The sequence below is a fragment of the Ranitomeya variabilis genome, chromosome 3 (genome assembly GCF_051348905.1).
Source record: "Ranitomeya variabilis isolate aRanVar5 chromosome 3, aRanVar5.hap1, whole genome shotgun sequence".
Classification (NCBI taxonomy): domain Eukaryota; kingdom Metazoa; phylum Chordata; class Amphibia; order Anura; family Dendrobatidae; genus Ranitomeya; species Ranitomeya variabilis.
This window is the reverse complement of record NC_135234.1, coordinates 5599552-5622501: the sequence shown is the minus strand read 5'-3', so window position 1 is coordinate 5622501 and position 22950 is coordinate 5599552. Positions and strand designations below refer to the sequence as shown.

The 22950-nt window shown below is 45.7% G+C and overlaps 1 protein-coding gene across 1 annotated transcript in view; it reads right to left on the bottom strand.

The window, feature by feature from the left end:
* Positions 1-1944: 1944 nt before the first annotated feature.
* LOC143814901 (sodium/potassium-transporting ATPase subunit alpha-1-like) overlaps positions 1945-22950 on the bottom strand; it is a 40608-nt gene continuing 19602 nt past the window's right edge. The window contains exons 12-23 of the mRNA XM_077293574.1: positions 4658-4850; positions 4404-4579; positions 4194-4330; positions 3876-4026; positions 3628-3796; positions 3397-3551; positions 3205-3328; positions 2963-3108; positions 2754-2884; positions 2574-2675; positions 2411-2502; positions 1945-2248 (exon numbers count right to left, since the gene is read on the bottom strand). Coding sequence (XP_077149689.1) covers positions 2220-2248; positions 2411-2502; positions 2574-2675; positions 2754-2884; positions 2963-3108; positions 3205-3328; positions 3397-3551; positions 3628-3796; positions 3876-4026; positions 4194-4330; positions 4404-4579; positions 4658-4850 — 1605 coding nt within the window. The 3' untranslated portion in view covers positions 1945-2219. The remainder of the gene's footprint in view (positions 2249-2410; positions 2503-2573; positions 2676-2753; positions 2885-2962; positions 3109-3204; positions 3329-3396; positions 3552-3627; positions 3797-3875; positions 4027-4193; positions 4331-4403; positions 4580-4657; positions 4851-22950) is intronic.

Below are 22950 nucleotides of genomic sequence, written 5' to 3'. Positions count from 1 at the left end.
AAGGTGTAGATGGAGAAGAGTAGAGGTCCTAGAACTGAGCCTTGAGGAACACCGACAGACAGGGAGCGAGTTGAGGTGGTGTGGGAGAGGGAGACACTGAATGTTCGGTCTGCTAGATATGATGAGATCCAGGATAGGGCTAAGTCTGTGATGCCAACAGATGAGAGAATCTGTAGCAGCAGAGTGGTCCACAGTGTCAAAGGCAGAAGACAGGTCCAGGAGAAGGAGGAGGACAGAGTAGTGTCACTTGCTCTTGGCGGTTAGTAGATCATTGGTGACTTTAGTTAGGGCAGTTTCAGTCGAATGATAGGGTCCCAAGCCAGATTGTATCCGGTCAAAGAGAGAGCAGGAGGAGAGGTGGGAGGACAGTTCAAGATGGACATGCTGCTCCAGTAGTTTTGAGGCATAAGGGAGAAGAGATATCAGGCGATAGCTAGACACAGAGGATGGGTCGAGGGAGGTTTTTTGAGGATGGGTGTGATCAAGGCATGCTTGAAGGATGAGGGGAAGACACCAGTTGTGAGTGAGAGGTTGAATAGGTGTGTTAGGGTTGGGATGAAGACTGTGGCAAGGTTAGGGATGAGGTGGGACGGGAGCGGGTCAAGTGTGCAAGTGGTGAGATGTGATCTTGACAGGAGGGTGGAGCTGATCTTCTGTCATGGTGGAGAAGCTGGTTTTGGAGGAACAGGGTTGAGTAGCTAAGAGTGGCATTGGGCGCTGCGGGCCAAAGCCTTCTCTGATCGTATCAATCTTCTGTTTAAAGAAAGAGGCAAAGTCTTCAGCAGAGATGAGAGGAGAGGGAGGAAGTGTTGGCAGACGGAGTAGAAAACTGAAAGTGTTAAAAAGCTGTTTAGGGTTGTAAGACTGAGGATATGAGGTTTGTTTTGTGGCAGTGGAGCGTGGACTTGAAGCTGGCGAGGGACTGCTTGTATGCAATGAAGTGGTCGGCAGAGCGGGATCGCTTCCATCTCCGCTCAGCGACCCTGGAAGCCCATCTCAGTTCTTTGGTCAGGCTGCTCAGCCAGGGCTGCCTGTTAATTGTACGAGTTTGGCTATGCATGAGGGGGGCAGCTGAATCGAGTGTTGCTATTATTGTGGTGTTATAAAAAGTGGGGGCAACCAGGAAAGCTGATGTGAGCCATTCCATATTTATCACTCCCTCAGGGACAGAGTACCAGACTGCAAAGTTCGATATTTCTGTAAGTTTTCTCTTTATTTTATCAGTTTTTGCATGTTGGTATGTCACTTTTTATTTCCATTATTATATTCTTTTTTTTGTAAGCACAGTACCTTTTATATTAAAGCTTAAAACTTTAATAAGTCTGAACCTTGTATGCTTTAAAGAATCCATAGCCTTAGAGTGTGTGCTCCTGGTGATTGGCACATAGTAGGAGTAATTTCCGGGATTCATCCCCTGTGTGTTTGGTGAGTGGTGGCAGCGTGTATGAATGGGGTGCGTGGTCTGTGTCGGGGTGTGATTTATGCTCCCATTGCAGCATAGGACAGAGGTTGAATGCTGGACTGGGAGAGATAGATTAACCCTTGCAGGCGCAACCCAAAATCACGTGCTGAGAAGCGGGTATGTGACAAATTGGGCAATCATATGGAGATATATGGTAATCACATGGAGAAGCCTTTGGGTCATCTAGGGTTTGTCGCTTATGTCTGCAATTCATTCCTGTATTCCACGTCACCTACAGAGCTGCACTCGCGATTCTGCTGCCTGCCACGTGAAGCCCATAACTACTGGGCCAAGTGATAGTCTACATCAGGTCATCAAGCTGGAAGCTCCGGATGAGATTGGTGTAAGACACGAGGTAAGCTCCGTACAGGATTAGGATTTGTGGAGGTATACGAGGACGCAGCCGAGACCTTCGAGATCACCACAGGGGTGCAGCACATACCTCCAATACCGTCATAGGGATAACCACAGGACACGGCAGAAACCTTTGAAACCCACCTTTATTTGTAAAAATGCAGATATATATATATATAAAACATCTCTGTGGACGTGCTCCCTTACAAAAACTAAACCATAGAAGGCACAATGAGAACTCCGAACAGGACGCACACAGGCGACTCTGCGCCCCTCGCCAAAATGCATATTCGCTCAGGGGAAATAGGCCAGACAGGTGCACGCAGGGAATGAGGGTGTGCAGGCAGGCGGAGAAGGGAGGAAAGGGGTGATGTGAAATGTCAGGACAAACCGCGCTTAATACTTAGTAATAGGTTTCCTTCTCCACCCAACCTGAAAAAAGAAAAAAAAAAAAAGAAAAATGGTCAGCGACTGCGCATCAAAGGAATAAGTACTAGAGAAGAGAGGGCAACACCACATTGTCCAACCACAGGGTCTGAAAAGCGGGGCAACTCCACAATGCCAGCAGTTTTCTGACAATCAATGGACACTTACCTCCAGGGTTGCGTCTGATTATCAACTTGCGGATTTCATCATAGATGAAGATTAGCAGCGAGTACGGGAAGGCACAGAACCACCACGTCGGCCTGAAAGAATGGGGCAATTAGACGCTTCATACAGAACATGAGCGCAGCACCAGTCACCGGATATAACTTACTTCAGCGGGTACATGCGCAGCGCCTTGTCCATACCCGGGCAGTAGGACAAGAAGGCAGCCAGAGCAGTCTCCTCAAAGAGCCCAAATATCAGGATCTTGTTCCTATGGAGAAGAAGTCATGTTTCATCCCATGGCCTGGCAGCGGTCCTCCCCCACTGACCACCCCAGACCCCGACTCACTTCATGCCCTGCTGGAACACAGAGTTCCTCCGGGTCTTACAGATGATTAAGTCGGCCCACTGCACAATGACGATACTGACGAAGAACGACGTGTGACATGTGAACTCCACAATCTTCCTCTGCTCGTATGTCTGTTGGTGGAACAGAAAATGAAGATGCTGAAGCATAGAGACCACCAAACAGACTCTACATATAGAGCGAGCACTCACCCACTGCTGCCCATAGCTGTCCTCCACATCGTTCATCCAGCGGTCATCCCAGTTCATTCTGATGCCAAGCAGCGTTGACGGCAGGAAGCCATTCTCCGCCAAGATGACAAAGTAGGTGAAGAAACCTCCGAGGGCCTGGATCATACCTTAAGAGAAGAAGTGAGTGACCACAACAGAGTCTGGCCAGCAGCAACGCTGGAACAAAACTTGGACATGCAGCCATGCAACAAGCAATTACTCACCGATCTGCCCGTACGCCATGCTGATAAGGCGTTCATTCACCAGCTTGTCTGTTTTGGGGTTTCTGGGCTGACGTTTCATAATGTCACTTTCTGCTTGTTCATAAGCCAGAGAGATGGCAGGTACCTGAGCAGAAAAATATGATTAGAGACTCACAGTCAGTGGCCATTATCACCCCCATGGAGAGCTCCTACCATGTCAGTGCCCAGATCTATACAGAGGATGGTGACGGTGCCCAAAGGCAGAGGGATGTTGGCGATGATGAAGATGAGGAACGGTGTGATCTCAGGGATATTACTGGTCAGGGTGTAGGCGATCGATTTCTTCAGGTTATCAAAGATAAGACGTCCTGCAAGAAAAGAGAACGGTGAAGTAGCGGCAGGGCAACATGCTGTAAAGCTTCCTCCCAGGAGACTGGCACTCACCTTCCTCCACACCAGTCACAATAGAAGCAAAGTTATCGTCTAGCAGTATCATGTCAGCCGCCTGCTTAGAGACGTCAGAGCCGGCAATGCCCATAGCGATACCAATGTCCGCCTTCTTCAGAGCTGGGGAGTCATTCACACCATCACCAGTCACAGCCACAATGGCGCCCTGCAAGACAGACAAGCACTGATGTCCTGCTCTTGCCATATCACTCCACAACAGTGTGAAATAGGAGGATGAAAAGTACCTGCCGCTGACAACCCTCCACAATGATCAGCTTCTGCTGAGGGGAGGTTCTGGCAAAGACTATTTCTGTGTGGTATCGGAGGATGTCATCGATCTGCTCAGGGGACATGTCCTTTAGGTCTGAACCGTGGATTACACAGGCCTTGGCATCCCTAACGCAGGAGAAGATGGACATCAGGGTGAAAAAAAAAAATATATATATATATCTATATATAGTACAGGGGAGATTAGCAGCAGGCAAGCAGAAGAGCGGAGTAGAAGACAGGAGGAGACGAACTGCAGTGGCTACACAAGACGACTTGTGTCCCGCAACACGTACCTGGGGTTCACCTGGTTCACCGGGATGTTCAGTCTGGCTGCAATGTCTTCCACCGTCTCGTTACCCTCAGAGATGATACCCACTCCCTTGGCAATGGCCTTGGCAGTGATTGGATGGTCACCGGTGACCATGATAACCTGACCAAAAAAAATGAAAATAAATCCATAGAAAGGATTCATTCATGTACAAGCACATCAGCACAAGGCCCACCTTGATGCCAGCACTTCTGCACTTGCCGACGGCATCAGGCACAGCAGCACGGGGAGGGTCAATCATGGAGATTAGGCCAACAAAGCACATGCCCTCTGTGGGGAAATTCACATCATCTGTATCAAAACTGAAGCCATCAGGGAACTGGTCATCATCAAGAACCAAGTGACAGAAACCTGTGGAGAAAAGGCAAGAAATGAGACCACTACTGGCAGACAACATGGCAGATGAGGCTAGGGAGGAGCGGGCCTCACCTAGGACTCGTTCTCCCAGGCCTCCCAGCTCCAGGTACGCATTCTGGAAGGCGTCCTTCAGCTCCTCATCCAGTGGCTGCTCTTTGCCTTGCAGCAGGATGCTGGAGCAACGGTCCAAGATCCTCTCGGGGGCGCCCTTCATGACCAGCAGATAACGGGACTCGGAGGGGTTGGCATTCTTGTGTATGGACAGCTGTGGAGAGAAGGAGTGAGATAAGCGAAGCAAGCCTTTGAGGTTCGGCGTGGCCACTGAGCACAAATTACTGGCTTGTGCCAGAGAGTATAAGCCTTGAGGACTGTTCAGTACAACGCGTTTCAAGTTACTATTCAAATGCAGTTTCTCTGATTTTCCAAACTACAACTCCCACTTCCTCCTTCAATACGGTTTCCTGCTCTTTGGATGTAGGAGCCTTTAGCAAATGGATGGAGTAGCCTGTTCTGTAACAACCTCTAGAAAGAGGTACAGTGGTCCAATTGGGGGCTGAAATGTTATCAGTTTGGGAGAATCTAGATTTAATGCTTCAGTACCTACTGCTTCCTGTTTGATGTCTGGACCAGCGTTTCTCGTATCTCACATGGCCTTGCATTTCACGTTTGGGAAGCGCTGTTGCTGTGACTAGGTTGGGACGGCCGTCTTGTGAGTGAGCGATCCAGAGTTCACATCTTAGGCGTGCATGGTGTCCATCTAAACAGTATGATGCTTAAAGAATGTGTCGTGGTTGGCCGCCAGCCTTGTGTTTTGGCCTTTCAGATCTAGGGTTTGGCTTCAGGTCTGGCCTCCTGCCTCATGTTTGGCCTGCCTGAGTATTTCCTGTCTGCTTTGTAGTTGTTGAGTAGCCTGCTTTTCTACGGTTTTCTTCGGCTGCCTCACGATGTTATTTGATGGGGCCTTTGGTGAAGTAGGACTTTCAGTGGCAACTACATTGTGGGCTGTAACTTTTGTCTGACTAGCCAGCAGAATTGTGGCGTGTAGGTCTATTTTCATTATGGTCTCAAAGCTTCTATATTGTTGATATTGGCAAGGATGGCTTGCAGACGATTCTGGCTGTCTGTGATCATTCTATCAAACAAGGAGGGGCAAAAAAAATCTGGAAGGTAGCTGGAGAGTCCAGCAGATTTTTAGCCCATCCCTCATACTTAGATAGATGTTAAATGTGGACCAGTTCAATATGCAATGTCCTAGTTTGTCCTCTTGGTAGGAGGTGTAAACGGTTGTGCTAATCAGAATGAAACCATTTTAAGTCCAGTACCGGGAGTCTCAGAATGGACTGGTCAAATTAATTTAGCAATAAAATCTATGTCCCAGTTATCCTTAAAGTTGGAGTTAGTCATGATTGTGATAAGCCAGATGAAATCATTGCAAGTCCAGTTAACCTTAGAGATCTGGATTGGTTGGCATTTAAGCTAGCTATCTAGTTAGGTTCTAGGATATCCCTGTAGTTGGATTTGTAAGTTAGGCATGGCTAAACTGAACAAAACCAGTCTAAGGTCAATTCGTCCTCTTTGTCTGGTGTCATGAGATGGACTGCTCAGCAGCTACATTTCAGTTTACCATCCAAGTTGGAGGTGCAAGATTGACATGGCTACGCCAAGCTGAATTAAACCACTGTACATCCATTCAAGGCTCCTAGTTGGAGTCACAAGATGGCCTTATGAAAGCTAAGTGATTAAATTCTCAATGCCCCAATCTACCCACCTGGTATGGAGTACCAAGAGGAACTTGATTATGCCAAGTGGGGCAGCACTATACTGGTCTGCCCTCCAAATGGAGATGCAAGCTGGATTTGCCAGTATGGGGCTGATAAAACATCAATATCCCAGCATAGTCTCCTAATTGGAGTTGCATGACAGACACTTGCACCGAATCTGGTGAAAATATTCCAAGACCAGTGTATCCTCCTGGTTGCAGTTGGAAAGTGGACACATTGGAAATTATGCCAGCCATTATTCCCAATAAGTATTTCAGGAATGAAGTCACAAAACTGGTAGATTGATATAAGGGTGAGTGAGTTGGTTAAATATCCAGTCAATGCTCTGTTGGAGTAATAAAAATGGCAGCTACACAAAAAACATAAGGGGAGGAATCTATGGAGTTGAAATGTCCCCTTGCCACCTGTCAGACTCTTGTGGCGAAAGTGGAGCATCTTCACTAGTCAAGACAAATGCTTTTGCACTGAGGCAAAACCGTTCTGATTATTACACGAGAATAGGAGGAGACGTCCCTGAAATTGCGGAATAGATGCCATCATGAAATTGCGGAATAGATGCCATAATAAAAATACGATAAATTATAAGATCCCTAAATGAATGTTTGATTGTGGTTATTCTTTACATTGAACAGCTCAGATCTTTTTTTGCCTCGTTTAGTTGTATCAGCTCTTCGTACTTAGCTAGGATGAGGACCAGAAATTCCCCAAGGTGGAAATCTCAAACTACAGTTGTTAGTTTAGGCTTCAAAACATATTTCTTGGAAGGACTTACTGTTACGCTCTAAGGGACACACACACGTGAAGTTGGATTGAAATAAAATTACTGCATATAATATTCTTCTGGAAACCATTTGGCATTCTGGGATGCTCAATCATTGATGACAGAGATGAGTAGATATTTTGAACTTTTAGGCTATGTGCACTCGATGCGGAGTTGTTTAGTTTCCGCAACGTTTTTTCCACGCGGAAATGCTATAAATCCGCACTGGATTATTAAAGCAATGTTAATCAATGGCATTCCAGAATTGTTGTACCCATGCTGCAGAAAATTCTGTCCTTATTTGCGTTTTATTTTCCGCAGCATGTAAACTCTTTTTGCGGATCTGCAGCGTTTCTGCACCCAGTTACTTCCACTGAGTCAGTCAAATCCGCAGCAAAATCACAGATGTAAAAAGGTCTATGAATTTGCTGCAGATGTGAGGGCAAAAATGCTGTAGAAAAGGAAGGAGGAAGAGTGTGAGCGGAGAATATGTGCGGGTCTGTCTGTGCGGGTGTCTATGTGTGCGGTAACGCTACCGCCGGTACTGTCAGTCACAGCGCTGCTGTATCATGCTGGCAGTTATCAGCGTGACCTGCTGTAAAAAAAGCAGTCGTGGGCCGATGAGACTACTGCTCCCATCCGGCTATGTCTGCTGTCACTCCATCACTCCACTGAGACAGCCCTGACCAAAATTACTAAGGACCTACTTACAGCCAAAGCGAACGGACAATACTCTGTACTCCTCCTTCTAGACCTGTCCTCTTCTTTCAACACAGTTGACCACTGCCTCCTACTACAGATCCTCTCCTCCTTTGGCATCAAAGACCTCGCCCTATCCTGGATCTCCTCATAACTTTCCAACCGCACATTCAGCATCTCCCACTCCCACCTCATCCCACCCTCTCTGTTGGAGTCCGCCAAGGCTCTGTTTTAGGACCCCTACTCTTCTCAATCTATACACTTGATCTGGAGCAACTCAAAGTCCCATGGATTCCAGTACCACCTTTATGCTGATGACACTCAGATCTACCTCAATGGCTCAGACGTCACCTCTCTCTGCTTATCAGAATCCCGAAGTGTCTATCAGCCATATCCTCCTTCTCCTCTCGCTTCCTCAAACTCAATGTGGACAAATCTGAACTCATCATCTTTCCTCCATCTCACAGATCTTCCTTACCTGACCTATCTATCGCAGTTAATGACATCACGCTTTCCCCCTGTACTGTAAGTCAGCTGACTCGGAGTAACTCTTGACTCTGCCCTGTCCTTCAAACTGCACATCCAAGCTCTTTCCACCTCCTGTCGCCTGCAGGTAAAAAATATCTCCAGAATCCATCCTTTCCTCAACCCTCAATCTACTAAAATGCTTGTGAACGCCCTCTCATCATCTCTCGCCTTGACTACTGCAACATCCTTTACTGTGGCCTCCCTGCTAACACTCTCGCACCTCTCCAGTCCATCCTTAACTCTGCTGCCCGACTAATTCATCGCTCCTCGCTAGTCCCCTCTGCAAATCTCTTCACTGGCTCCCATTCCCTCAGCGTATCCAGTTCAAATTACTAATAGTGACCTACAAAGCCATCCATAACCTGTCTCCTCCATATATCTCTGAACTAATCTCCTGATATCTTCCCTCACGTAATCTCTGGTCCTCCCAAGACCTCCTTCTCTCCTCCACACTTATTCGCTCCTCACCCAACCTCCTCCAAGATTTCTCCCATCCTCTGGAATTCTTTGCTCCAACACGTCAGACTATCAACCACATTCGGATCCTTCAGACAGAACCTGAAAACCCACCTCTTCAGGAAAGCTAACAGCCTGCACTGACCCTGCAGCCTCCTCACCACTACCGGAGCTACCGCTTCACCAACATCAGAGCTGCTGCAACCCCCCAACCCACTGTCTCTTTCCCCATCATCCTGTAGAATGTAAGCCCGCAAGGGCAGGGTCCTCTCCCCTCTGTATCAGTCTGTCATTGTAAGTTTACTGTGATATCTGTAATTTGCATGTAACCCCTTCTCATGTACAGCACCATGGAATCAATGGTGCTATATAAATAATAATATTGTAAATTAAGATACAATAAAGGAGTCTGTGTGATTATTTCACATAAAGGACTTTATTCTTTTTGTGTGTTTACCATATAACTATAGGATTAGTAATGGTTAGTTGTCCTATAGACGCTTCTCCATTACTAAGCCGAGGGCTTCATGTCACCTAACAATACAAAGGTGACATCAGCCCCACAAATATGAACCCCACTTGCCACCGCTACAGGGAAAGGGAGAAGAGCGAGGCTAAGTGCCAGAATTAGCACATCTTAGAGATGTGCCTTTTCTGGGGCTGCTGAGAGCTGATGTTTTTAGCCTGGGCAGTATATATGGCCCCTTCCTAGGCTATTAATATTAGCCCGCAGCTGTCTGCCTAGCCTTTACTGGCTAAATTACAGCAAACAGCTGTGAGCTGATATTAATAGCCAGAGAACCTTTATGGCTACTGGCTCCTTCCCAGAATATTAACATTAGCACACAGCCGTCGGCTTTCCCTCTGGTTATTAAAATTACGTGGGAGCCCACGAAAATTTACTTTTTTTTCTTTTAAACAGGTATTGCATTTCACGCAGATTTCCGAGGGTATGTTCCCACAGTCCGTAAACGCTGCGGGTTGGAGGCTGTATACATCCACAGCATCCAAACAGCAGCGTCCAGACGTTAGGTAAAGTGGATAGGATTTCAAGAAATCCCATGTCCACTATGCGTGCACCGGCGCCCGCGGCTTCATAGCGGACACAGACATGCGGCGCATCATTCCAGACCGCAGTATGTCTATTTATAAATATCACCGGTCCAATGTATTGGCCGCGGTGATTACACACGGATCAATGAACACCTGCATTCAAAATCCAGCAGCTCTTTGGACACAGTGGACATGTGCTGCATCCAAAGCACTGCTGATTACTGAACGTGGGGATGTAGCCTAATAACAGTTGCTGTTCTGTTACAGCATATGTAGGTTAATTAAGTTAATGCTCCTACATAGGCTGCAGTGTGTGTCTCTTTTTTGTGTGTGTGTGTGATAATTAAAGGTAATTTGATATTCCCAAAACCCATTACAGCACACCATTTATTCCCTCCCGCTGGCTTATGGTTCTGAACAAGAGTAATGATAAATTGGGCGACTCCTGCTTGACTTCTTGGAAACCACATTGAAGGAGGAATTGGGATTTCCATAGGTTAAAAAAAAAAAAAAAAAAAAGACTAGGTCCATCAAGTTCAACCTTTCTCCTCCAAATAGTTTTTGGTCACTACCTTAACTATAATCCCCAATGTTCTGTGTACGGAAGAAATCATCCATCCTTGTATGACAGCTGATAGTGTTGGCAATTACTACCTCTTGTGGTCGGCATTCCACAGTCTGACTGCTCTAACTGTAAAAAACCCTTAACTATTTTGCTGCTAGAATTGCCTTTCTTCCACACGTAATCAGCGCCCCCGGGTCCTTGGAAGGAATAGGTCATGTGCTGTCCTTTGCACTGGCCACATATACACTGCTCAAAAAAACAAAGGGAACACTAAAATCCCACATCCTAGATATCACTGAATTAAATATTCCAGTTGTAAATCTTTATTCATTACATAGTGGAATGTGTTGAGAACAATAAAACCTAAAAATGTTCAACGTAAATCACAACTAATATCCCTCGGAGGTCTGGAGCTGGAATGATGCTCAAAATCAAAGTGGAAAATGAAGTTACAGGCTGATCCAACTACAGTGAAAATGCCTCAAGACAAGGAAATGATGCTCAGTAGTGTGTGCGTGGCCTCCACGTGCCTGTATGACCTCCCTACAACGCCTGGGCATGCTCCCGACGAGGCGGCGGATGGTCGCCTGAGGGATCTCCTCCCAGACCTGGACTAAAGCATCCGCCAACTCCTGGACAGTCTGTGGTGCAACGTGACGTTGGTGGATGGAGCGAGACATGATGTCCCAGATGTGTTCAATCGGATTCAGGTCTGGGGAACAGGCGCGGGCCAGTCCATAGCTTCAATGCCTTCATCTTGCAGGAACTGCTGACACACTCCAGCCACATGAGGTCTGGCATTGTCCTGCATTAGGAGGAACCCAGGGCCAACCGCACCAGCATATGGTCTAACAAGGGGTCTGAGGATCTCATCTCGGTACCTAATGGCAGTCAGGCTACCACTGACGAGCACATGGAGGGCTGTGCGGCCCTCCAAATGCCACCCCACACCATTATTTTATTATTATTTATTTATATAGCACGATTGATTCCATGGTGCTGTACTTGAGAAGGGGTTACATCAAAATACAAATATCACTTACAGTAAACAAAACTAACAATGACAGACTGGTACAGAGGGAAGAGGACCCTGCCCTTGCGGGCTTACATTCTACAGGATTAAGGAGACAGTAGGTCGAGGGTTGCAGTAGCTCCAATGGTATGGAGGTGGCCGTGTGGTCTTTACAGGCTGTAAGCTTCTTCTTTTAAGAGGTGGGTTTTCAGGTTTCTTTTGAAGGATCCAAAAGTAGTGGATAACCGGATGTGCTGGGGCACTGAATTCCAGAGGATGGGTGATATTCGGGAGAAGTCCTGGAGGTGATTGGATGAGGAGCGAATAAGCATGGAGGAGAGTAAGAGGTCTTGGGAGGACCGGAGATTACGTGAGGGAAGATATTGAGAGATTAGTGTGGAAATATATGGAGGAGAAAGGTTCTGGATGGCTTTGTAGGTCAGTGTTAGTAAATTAAACTGGATACGCTGAGAAATTGGAAGCCAGTGAAGGGATTTGCAAAGAGGGGAAGCAGGAGTGTAGCGAGAAGAGAGATTAATTAGTCGGGCAGCAGAGTTAAGGATGGACTGGAGGGGTGCGAGAGTGTTAGAAGGTAGGCCACAGAGGAGTATGTTACAGTAGTAGGAGGTGGGAGATGATTAGGGCATGCACGAGCATTTTGGTAGAGTGGGTTGAGGAAAGGATGGATTCTGGAAATATTTTTGAGCTGGAGGCGACAGGAGGTGGCGAGCGCTTGGATGTGCGGTTTAAAGGACAGGGCAGAGTCAAGGGTTACTCCGAGGCAGCGGATTTTGGGGACAGGGGAAAGTGTAATTTCATTTATTTTGATAGCTAGATCAGGTAGGGAAGATATGCGTGATGGAGGAAAGATTACATTACTGACCGACTTACTGACCGGTCATGCTGAAGGATGTTGCAGGCGGCAGATCGCTCTCCACGGCGTTTCCAGACTCTGTCACATGTGCTCAGTGTGAACCTGCTTTCATCTGTAAAGAGCACAGGGCGCCAGTGGCGAATTTACCAATCCTGGTGTTTTGTGGCAAATGCCAAGCGTCCTGCAGAGTGTTGGACTGTGAGCACAGCCCCCATCTGTGGACGTCAGGCACTCAGACATCCTCATGGAGTCGATTTCTAACCTTTTGTGCAGACACATGCACATTTGTGGCCTGCTGGAGGTCATTTTGCAGGGCTCTGGCAGTGCTCCTCCTGTTCCTCCTTGCACAAAGGCTGAGGTAACGGTCCTGCTGCTGGGTTGTTGCCCTCCTATGGCCCCCTCCACATCTCCTGGTGTACTGGCCTGTCTCTGGGTAGCACCTCCAGCCTCTGGCCACTAAGCTGACAGACACAGCAAATCTTCTTGCCACAGCTCGTATTGAGGTGCCATCCTGGATGAGCTGCACTACCTGAGCCACTTGTGTGGGTTGTAGAGTCCATCTCATGCTACCACAAGTGTGAAAGCACAACCAACATTCAAAAGTGACCAAAACATCAGCCAGAAACACGGGTATAACATACCTGGTAATGTGTTTTTTCATGAGACATGACGGCACCACGAGAGGGGATCCGCCCTTCAAGGACAGGAAACCTTCAAGATAAAAGGGGCGGCTCCTCTCTCCACATCAGTTGTTCTACAGAGTACGAGAGGAACTCTGCCGGTTAGTGTACACATAAATAATACATCCTATACAGTTCTAATCACCGACACCCGAGGGAGTGTATAATACAAATAATGTACCCAACTAATGATGTGATCAAAAGGGTGGGAATATAAGGGTGCCGTCATGTCTCATAAAAAAAAAAACACATTACCAAGTATGTAATACCCGTGTTTTTCCATCATACATGACGGCACCACGAGAGTTACAGAGATTTGTATTCTCTTTCGGGAGGGATCACTGCTTGTAACACTCTTCTCCCAAATGTGAGATCAGAGGTAGCAGATTGGTCTAACCTATAATGTTTAAAAAATGTAGACGGAGAGGACCAAGTGGCCGCCTTACAGGTTTGGTCGATGGTAGCATCTGCTCTCTCTCCGCCGATGTTACCATGGTCCTCGTGGAGTGGGCTTTTAGATCCTATGACAAGACCTGCCTGCACTACTATACGCTAGAATGGCCTAGAATAAAACAAATAAAGCCCTCTGTCTCCCACAGGATTTTGTTGTCTCTAAATACTGCAAGACACATCTCCTGACATCTAGGCAATGGAGTCTCTCCTCTTTCTTGTTGCTAGGATTAGGACAGAAAGAGGGTAGGGTTATATTCTGAGCCCTATGGAATCTCGATACCACTTTGGGGAGATATGCCGGATCTAACTTTAATACAACTCTATCGTCCATAATTTGCGTGTAGGGAGGATCTGTCGATAATGCGTGTAAATCCCCAACCCTACGGGCCGATGTAAGTGCCACTAACAAAGCTGTTTTTAATGTACTTTATCTGATGTTGTATTTAACGGCTCAAAGGGGTTTTCTGTCAAAGCTGTCAACACTAGATTAAGATCCCATGGTGGAGGAGTAGGGGATGAAACAGAGTCAGCTCTACTACAGGCTCAGATAAACCTCATCACCCACCTATTGTTTGCCAAGTTGAATAAGGCTGCTAAAGCTGAAATGTGCACTTTGAGGGTACTAACAGCTAACCCCAAATCTAAGCCCTTTTGCAGGAACGCCAGTATTGCCACTATCGGGACCTCTCCTTCCCGTATTGGCCTTGAGCTGGACAAGAATTTATTCTAAATTCTCCCATAAATCTTGGTCGTTACTGGTATTCTGCTATTAAGCAAGGTTGATATTAAACCCGCTGAAAACCCTTCTTTTTCTAACAACGACCTTTCAAATGCCAGGCTGTCAAATGCAGCCCGGAATTCTGTGGGTGGCTGAAGAGACCCTGTGTTAGAAGGTCCTGGTCCTTTGGGAGAACCCATGGGTCCGCCACTGACATCACTCTCAGCCAGTAAAACCATGGTCTTTTCGGCCAAAAGGGAGCTATTACAATCACTCTGGCCTTGTCCTCCCTGATCTTCTTCAGAACTGCTGGAATTAGACATATCGGTGGGAAGGCATACAAGAGTTCTGACGTCCATTCTATGCTGAAGGCGTCTACTGCCAACGGTCTGTCTGCTGGGGTTAAGGAGCAGAACTTTTGCACTTTTTTGTTGGCTTTTGAGGCAGAGGTCTACACTGGGTCTCAACTATAAGCTAAACAAGCCCAACTTTTCCAACGTCTCCTCATGTGAGAGGCCTCCATCCCTTGTAGGTATCTAGTTGTCTGTCTTTGAACTGATTCTAACTCTGAATATCCTTTAAATGTGGAGTTCAAGACTGGATCCCATATTCTAGATGTGGCCTCAAAAGCGATTTATAAAGGGGTAATCAGTTGAATCACGGGATTTTCTCTTTTTATACACCCTAAAATCTTGCGTGCTTTTGCAGCAGTTGCTTTTATATTTTTATGATCTCGTCTTCTTGTCCAGTAATAGGGGCAGATCCCACTCTCTCAAGTGCTGTCATGGGTTTCAGGAAAAAAAAAAAATCAAATTACCAACAAGTATCTTTTTTTTTTTTCTTTCCCAAACATGAAAGACTCAAAGCAGCAAATTCTTCTGCACAACTGAGTTTCCGCACATTTTATAGGTTGTGAAGAACTGAATTTGCAGCATTAAGAGTACCCATATACAGTATGCTAGGTTCAGTCACAAATGGCGCTGCCGCATTCAGTCACTGCTCTGGGTATAGAGACTGGCAGCGGTAACTGCGCCCCTGACTGACACAGGCTCTACATTGGGGCCCGCTGTCTGGCAGTGCCAGGGCGTGGTTACAGCTGGCCCTCTCTATACTCAGAGCAATGACTACCTACGCCGCCACGGTGAAACTAGGACGACGCTGCTGGGGAGCACAAAGTTCATTTTCTCCCCACAGTGTTTGGTTGCTTGCAGGCACCATGAGGTTCTCTCCTTTTATGTAAATAGCAGCCAATTCGGAGGTTTCTTTGCAGAGTGAGATGGGAAATGGTCAGTGTGAAAGGATTTTTGCTATGAATGACAGTTTGTACCATGGAATAAAGTGGTCAGAAACTCTATATACTTTGCCTAGGTCATTTTCACATCTACAGGGACCCTAAAAAGGCATACCGGCAAAACATAACTCCACCACCTCCTCGCAGATGTTGTCGCAGCCTTGAAGGGACATGGTGGCCATCTGCACCAACCGGGGTTGCGCTGCTTCATCAGTAAACATTGCGGTTTTACATGTATGTCGGGCCCGCTGCAGTAGTCTCTGCTTGCAAATACTCTTTAGGGGTAGCAAAATAGTAGGTTTATGAACTGGAGCCTCTGGAGGATCCTACACCTTGAGGTTTGCAGATTCCAGATGCTCCAACAGCTTCAAATACCTGTTTGCTTTGTAATGCTAATTTAGCAGCTTGTCTCTTAATTGGACGAGTATGGCAGCACCTTCTTCATCAAGCCTTTATCTGCACGAACCAGTCTGTGCTCTAAAGGTACCTTCACACGAAACGACTTTGTAACGATATCGCTAGGGATCCGTGACGTTGCAGCGTCCTGGCTAGCGATATCGTTTAGTTTGACACGCAGCAGCGATCAGGATCCTGCTGTGATGTCGCTGGTCGCTGAATAAAGTCCAGAACTTTATTTGGTCGTCCGATCGCCGTGTATCGTTGTGTTTGAAAGCAAAAGCAACGATACCAGCGATGTTTTACACTGGTAACCAGGGTAAACATCGGGTTACCAAGCGCAGGGCCGCGCTTAGTAACCCGATGTTTACCCTGGTTACCAGCGTAAAAGTAAAAAAAACAAACAGTACATACTCACCTGCGCGTCCCCCAGCCTCTGCTTCCTGACACTTACTGAGCGCCGGCCCTAAAGTGAAAGTGAAAGCACAGCGGTGACGTCACCGCTGTGCTGTTAGGGCCGGAGCTCAGTCAGTGTCAGGAAGCAGAGGCTGGGGGACGCGCAGGTGAGTATGTGCTGTTTGTTTTTTTTACTTTTACGCTGGTAACCAGGGTAAACATCGGGTTACTAAGCGCGGCCCTGCGCTTAGCAACCCGATGTTTACCCTGGTTACCCGGGGACCTCGGCATCGTTGGTCGCTGGAGAGCGGTCTGTGTGACAGCTCTCCAGCGATCAAACAGCGACGCTGCAGCGATCGGCATCGTTGTCGCTATCGCTGCAGCGTCGCTTCGTGTGAAGGTACCTTAAGCCACAATTTTTTTTTTCACAGTATGATCAAGCTTAGGTTTCCGTGAAATATCTAAGGTTTTTATACCTTGTCCAAGGTATTGCACTATGACGCTTTTCAGCAGCAGAGATCCTCTCTTTACCATATTGCTAAAAACGTATGGACAATTGAACCGTTCATGACACGTAAAGTAAATATATATATATATATATACTTTATATACACACACACATACATACACACATGTCATGGAAGAGAAGGACTTCCCCCACCAATGCAGTATATATGTACACAAGTCACGTCAATCGCATGAAGGTGCCTGCATTTTGTCAGCAGGGCACCGGAACACGTAGCCACTGATCATACACACATCACTGATCGGCACGCCCGTGCTAGCTTTTTTTTCCCCATCCTTCTTTGCATGACGTCCGTGCATGAGCCCTACAGCCCATAGGCAGGTAGGTGTATGTGTAAATATAAAATTATATATATATATATATAAATAATTTAGATGACGTGATAGGACTAGATTACGGACGGTGAGAATATAGCGTAGTAATCAGCGTTTAGTATAGTATTTTTTATTGAGTAAAAAAGTCAGAATTAGTTTCAAGCATGAAGAAAATTTTTTTTTTTTTTAATTTCTTGATAGCACAAGATTAGGGACAGTAATCCAGTTATAATATACTTTAGTAAATTGCTTATAGTACTGTGTTTTCTTTAACTAAAATATAATCACAAACTGCGTCAGATAGTTGTGGCCACTCCAATTTTTTCTGATGTCCGTCTAGTAATTGTAAATTCAGAATTTTAGTGGAAAGTTCTTGCAGTGTCCCACTCATCCCAATTACATGATTCAGCCGAGGAGGCAGATGCCTTCATTGCCTCGGTCACAGATTGCCAGGGAGGGGAGGGGATCCCACCTTCCTTTATTTTTCCTCCTCTTCAAGTGATACGGAACTGCCATGCAAACACTTCAGAACAGAAAACGAGCCCCAACGCCCGCCTTTAGTGAGCTCCTATACACCTCAACCACCTAAAAATTATATGCCACCGATTCCTGATTTGGAGGTGTAACAAGGAATCCAATTTGACACTACCAGCCCACAGAAAAAGGTTTTCTTGGACAATTTTGTAGATCTCATGGTGTCCAAGTGAAACTAGCACCCGCAATAATTTCTATCCCAAAATGCCACTTCATCATTTGCCAATTGGACCCCTTTAGAAATTACAAGGTTAAAACACAGCAAAAACCACAAATATAGAGAATATATCTCATATATATAATTCTCAATACAGAGATGAAAAAATTTTTTTGGTTTACTGTGTAGATTGGTGACCACCGCCACCTAGTGGAAGAAAAGACCCAAAACACCCTAAAGGATTACCAGAAAATATCAGAACAAAGATCTTTATTTTGAATATATAATTCATATACAGGAGTAACAACACATAGTAAAATATTATAAAAACTACATCATATTAAAACCAACCACAGGACCAAAAAAATAGTTGCATAAAATATGCAGGCCACGATATCCTAGTATATATTATCTGCAGTCCCTCACCCACACTGCTCTAAAATCTAAAGACTCAATTGCAAAGAGATAAAGTGCAAAAAAATGGACCCCCTGACGAAGGAAAAGTGTCCGAAACGCGCGTTGGGGTGCGCCATCACAGGACCCGGCCATATTTGAGGTAATACATTGGTAACTATTGTTAGTCCCCTCCAGCCTGCACATATATGTGTGGTTTAGTTGTGACACTGTGCACTTTTCTGCTGTCTTTTGGCACGATATATATATATATATATATAAACATATACCCTTTTGGGCACTATTGCACTTTCAAGTAATTGTTGTGTGCAATTTAGCACACCACATGGTGGCTATAGAAGCACTATTTTGCACTTTTAAAGAACTCTTTTGTGATTTTTCTGCGATTTTTTTGGCACGGTATAGCACAAAAAAATTTGTTTGCACTTTATCTCTTTGCAATTGAGTCTTTAGATTTTAGAGCAGTGTGGGTGAGGGACTGCAGATAATATATACTAGGATATCGTGGCCTGCATATTTTATGCAACTATTTTTTTGGTCCTGTGGTTGGTTTTAATATGATGTAGTTTTTATAATATTTTACTATGTGTTGTTACTCCTGTATATGAATTATATATTCAAAATAAAGATCTTTGTTCTGATATTTTCTGGTAATCCTTTAGGGTGTTTTGGGTCTTTTCTTCCCCTTTAGAAATGAAGTTCTGGGTCCTTGTTCTTCACATGGGGATTGAAGAAGCCAGAAATGTGTTAATATTGGAGTGTTGATGTTTTATACAACACTTCAGTGTTGCCCATGGCTAGGACCCGGCCACGCATTGAGGCCATCCACAAGTTTTTGCATTACAGTGATAATGCACAATGTCTTCCCCGAGATGACCCCAACCTTTTTTTTTTTTTTTTTTTTTTTTTTTTAAATCCGATACATTTTTTATTTAACCAAATTCAAAGGTACAATACAATAAAACAAAAATAGCAATGAGAACATCATTAACAATGGTCATTAGTTTCAGAAATTCCCTTCCTCCCTTCTCCCCCTATTACATACAAGAGCAGCGAATAATGCATGGTATAACCTAAGTTCAGGGTCATCTTCTCTCCACCCAAGGTGTCCACAATGTCTCAAATGTTCTTATGCCTTTTCTCTTAACATAAATGTTTTTTTCCATATTCACAATAGAGTCAGACTGAGAAATTCCCTCAATGTTGGCGGATCTACATTTATCCAGTATCTGGCAATCAGTTTCCGCACAATATATAATAATCTAGCTATTGCCACCTTATATTTATTATGTACCCGGACCTCCTCTACATATCCCAGTATACACAGCACAGGATCCCTCTCAATCCTACAACCATACGCTCCTCCTATGGCATTAAGCACCGCTGTCCAATATGGTTCAGACTCGGACACTGCCATAATGTATGGAGAATTCCAGCCCCGGCACCGAGGACACTCAGAAGTCTGTCTCAGGCCTGCTCTATAGAGCCGTTCAGCAGTCCTATATACTCTATGGAGCACATATATCTGCGAGATTCTGCCCGGCTCACTCAGCGATAATTGGGGTATATATTCCATGATCACTTCCATTTATCTTCCTCTAGCCTACCCAACTCCTCCTCCCATTTCCCCTGTGCTCTAATAGGATATTTATTTAAAAAAGTATGCATTGGATCCTTATAAATGTTCGACACTACCCCTTTTGTTCCCCCCTCTGCGCACACATAATCAATATATCCTTGTGAATCTCCATATTCATCGTCCTACTCTGCATGACATAGGCATGCCGAAACTGCCCATATTGAAATCTGCAGACCTCCGGTAGCCCATAATCCTCCTGCAACTTTCCACAGGGCACCAGTCCCTGCGCGTCCTGCATCTGAACCATGTACTGTATTCCCAGTCCAATTTTTACAATCTCCCATTTTAACAAATTCCGGTAGAGTCTCGTTTTGCCATATCGGGGGAAAAATTTGTCAAGTGCTCCAAACCCATAATCTTTTTAATTGCCTCCCAGACTGATGGCCCCAACTTTGACCGAATTGATTCATTGATCACTACAGCAACAAGTTTGCTGAGGTATATGTTCCTTAAAAGGGACATATGCGTAGAAGAGTCCCTAATACAGTTCAAATGTGAGCCTCAAATTCCGGCAATACCTGCCAATTAAGAAGGCTGGGTAGGGAATTAAACTCAACTGTGTGAGCGAGTGTACCTCAGGGTACACCCACATGTTTTAGAGTTTATGAAGGAAAGACACCCAAATTCAACCCCTTGAAAGACCCCCTGTCCTGGGAGCGAGTGGGAAAATTGTGCAGGACTTGGTGCACCCACTGCTGGATCAAGGTTATAACCTCTACTCTATCTATATCTCTCTTTTATACACCAGCATCCCTTTCTTCAAGTCTCTCTGTACGAGCTACGGCAGAATGCGGTACTGTCTGTACAAATCGGAGACCTTCCCAAAACACCAGTTAGGCAGTTGTTCAGTAAGGGTGAGACCAGAGCACAATGTTGGCGGTCAAGTACAAGAGGGATGTCCTTTTGTTGACTACCATACATTGTTATGGCAGCACCCCACTGCTGTATGAAGTTCCACTACTCAGCTCCCCACACCAGAGTGTGTCCTGGGTCACAAGAACACGGGAGGGGAATTAATCTCTCCGATTATGGCCTCAAGTCCTACAATGCCATACGAAAAGCTAAGGTGTTGTACAAAAAGCTTGGCCATGCACAACCTACAGATGGAATTGTGCAATGCTTTGCCAGAGTTGGAAGGGACCTCCTGGGTCATCTGGTCCAACCCCCTGCCCAATGCAGGATTTACTAAACCATCTCAGACAGATGTCTGTCCAGCCTCGGAGTGAAGACTTCCATGGAAGGAGAACTCACCACCTCTCGTGGCCATGCTCATTCATTGATCACCCTCACTGTAAAAAAGTTCTCTAATATCTGATCTGTATCTTCTCCCCTTCAGTTTCCTTCCATTGCTTCTCATGTTTCCATGCGGTAAATGAGAATAATGATGATCCTTCTACACTGACAGCCCTTCAGATATTTGTAGACAGCTATTCACCCCTTAATGACCAGGCGTTTGCTTGACTTCACTTTATGTGGTAAGGACTCTGGAATTCTTCAACATATCCCAGTGATTAAGATTGTTTTTTTCATGGAACACTATTATTTAGGATGATGGGAAATTTAGGTCAAGATGTTGTGTTTATTTATAAAACGCATCACAAATTTGACAAAAATGTAAAAAAAAAAAAACCTAGCAATTTTCAAACTTTGAACGATTATCCCTTTAAGGCTGTGGTCATACTTGCAAGTGTGATGCGAGAAACTCGCGTCAGTCTCTCGCATCAATACCCGGCCGGAGTGTGTGGCTGCGCAGAAATGCACACGGATTACAATGATACCTGGTGATGAAATCCTGTTGTTTATTTTCAGTTTTGTGTTAATGATCTGCTCGTGCCCTGATTATATATTCATAAAGCAGACAGGTCGCTGAGCCCTCAATCACTCGCCCCCTAGCTCGCATAATGAATATACGAATGTGTGCATTTGGAAAAAAAAAAGAAAAAAACAACATGTCACTTCATCAAAGTGGTGGCGCCTGAGCACGATCACTTGTCAGTTAGTGCTATTATATTGCTGTGCTGAAAAGAAAAAAACAAAAAAAAAAACCACCATCAAAATGGCATTCTCAGCTGGCCCTGTGCATTGGCATCCATCACGTACCGATAGTTGCTATTGCACCTGTGCCGGCCCCTTGTTGCTGCAGCAAAAACAAATCTTTACACTACAACAAAATGGCTCCGGAGGCGGCGCATGTGCAGCAGCTTCTATCGGTACGCAAGAGCTGCTAATGCGCAGGCAACAGCGCCATTTTGATGGCGATTTTTCTTTTCAGCACAGCAATATAATAGGCACTAACTGACAAGTGATAGTGCTCAGGCGCCGACATTTTGATGAAGTGACTTTTTTTTGTTCAAATACACACATTAGTATATTCATTATGCAAACTAGGGGGCAGGTCAGTGAGGGATCAGTGACCTATCAACAGTCTGCATTATGAATATATAATCAAAGCACCACATACACCAACCCCACCTTAGGGCACGAGAATCTCATTAAAGGGAACCTGTCACCCCCATAATCAAAGGTGAGCTGCGACCACCGGCATCAGGGGCTTATCTCCAGCATTCTGTAATGCATTCTGTAATGCTGTAGATAACCCCCTGATGTATCCTGAAAGATGAGAAAAAGGTTAGATTATACTCACCCAGGGGTGGTTCTGGTCCGATGGGTGTCGTGGTCCGGGTCCTCCCATCTTCTTACGATGACGTCCTCTTCTTGTCTTCACGCTGCGGCTCCGGCGTAGGCGTACTGATCTGTCCGGTTGAGGACAGAGCAAAGTACTGCAGTGCGCAGGCACTGGGCCTCTCTAACCTTTGGCGACGCCTGCGCGCTGCAGTACTTTGCTCTGCCCTCAACAGGACAAGCAAAGTAAGCCTGCGCCGGAGCAACAGCGTGAAGACAAGAAGAGGACGTCATCGTAAGAAGATGGGAGGCACCGGACCGCGACGCCCACCAGACCAGAACCGGACCGGGACCACCCCTGGGTGAGTATAATCTAACCTTTTTCTCATCTTTCAGGATACATCAGGGGCTTATCTACAGCATTACAGAATGCATTACAGAATGCTGGAGATAAGCCCCTGATGATGGTGGGCTTAGCTCAACTTCGATTTTGGGGG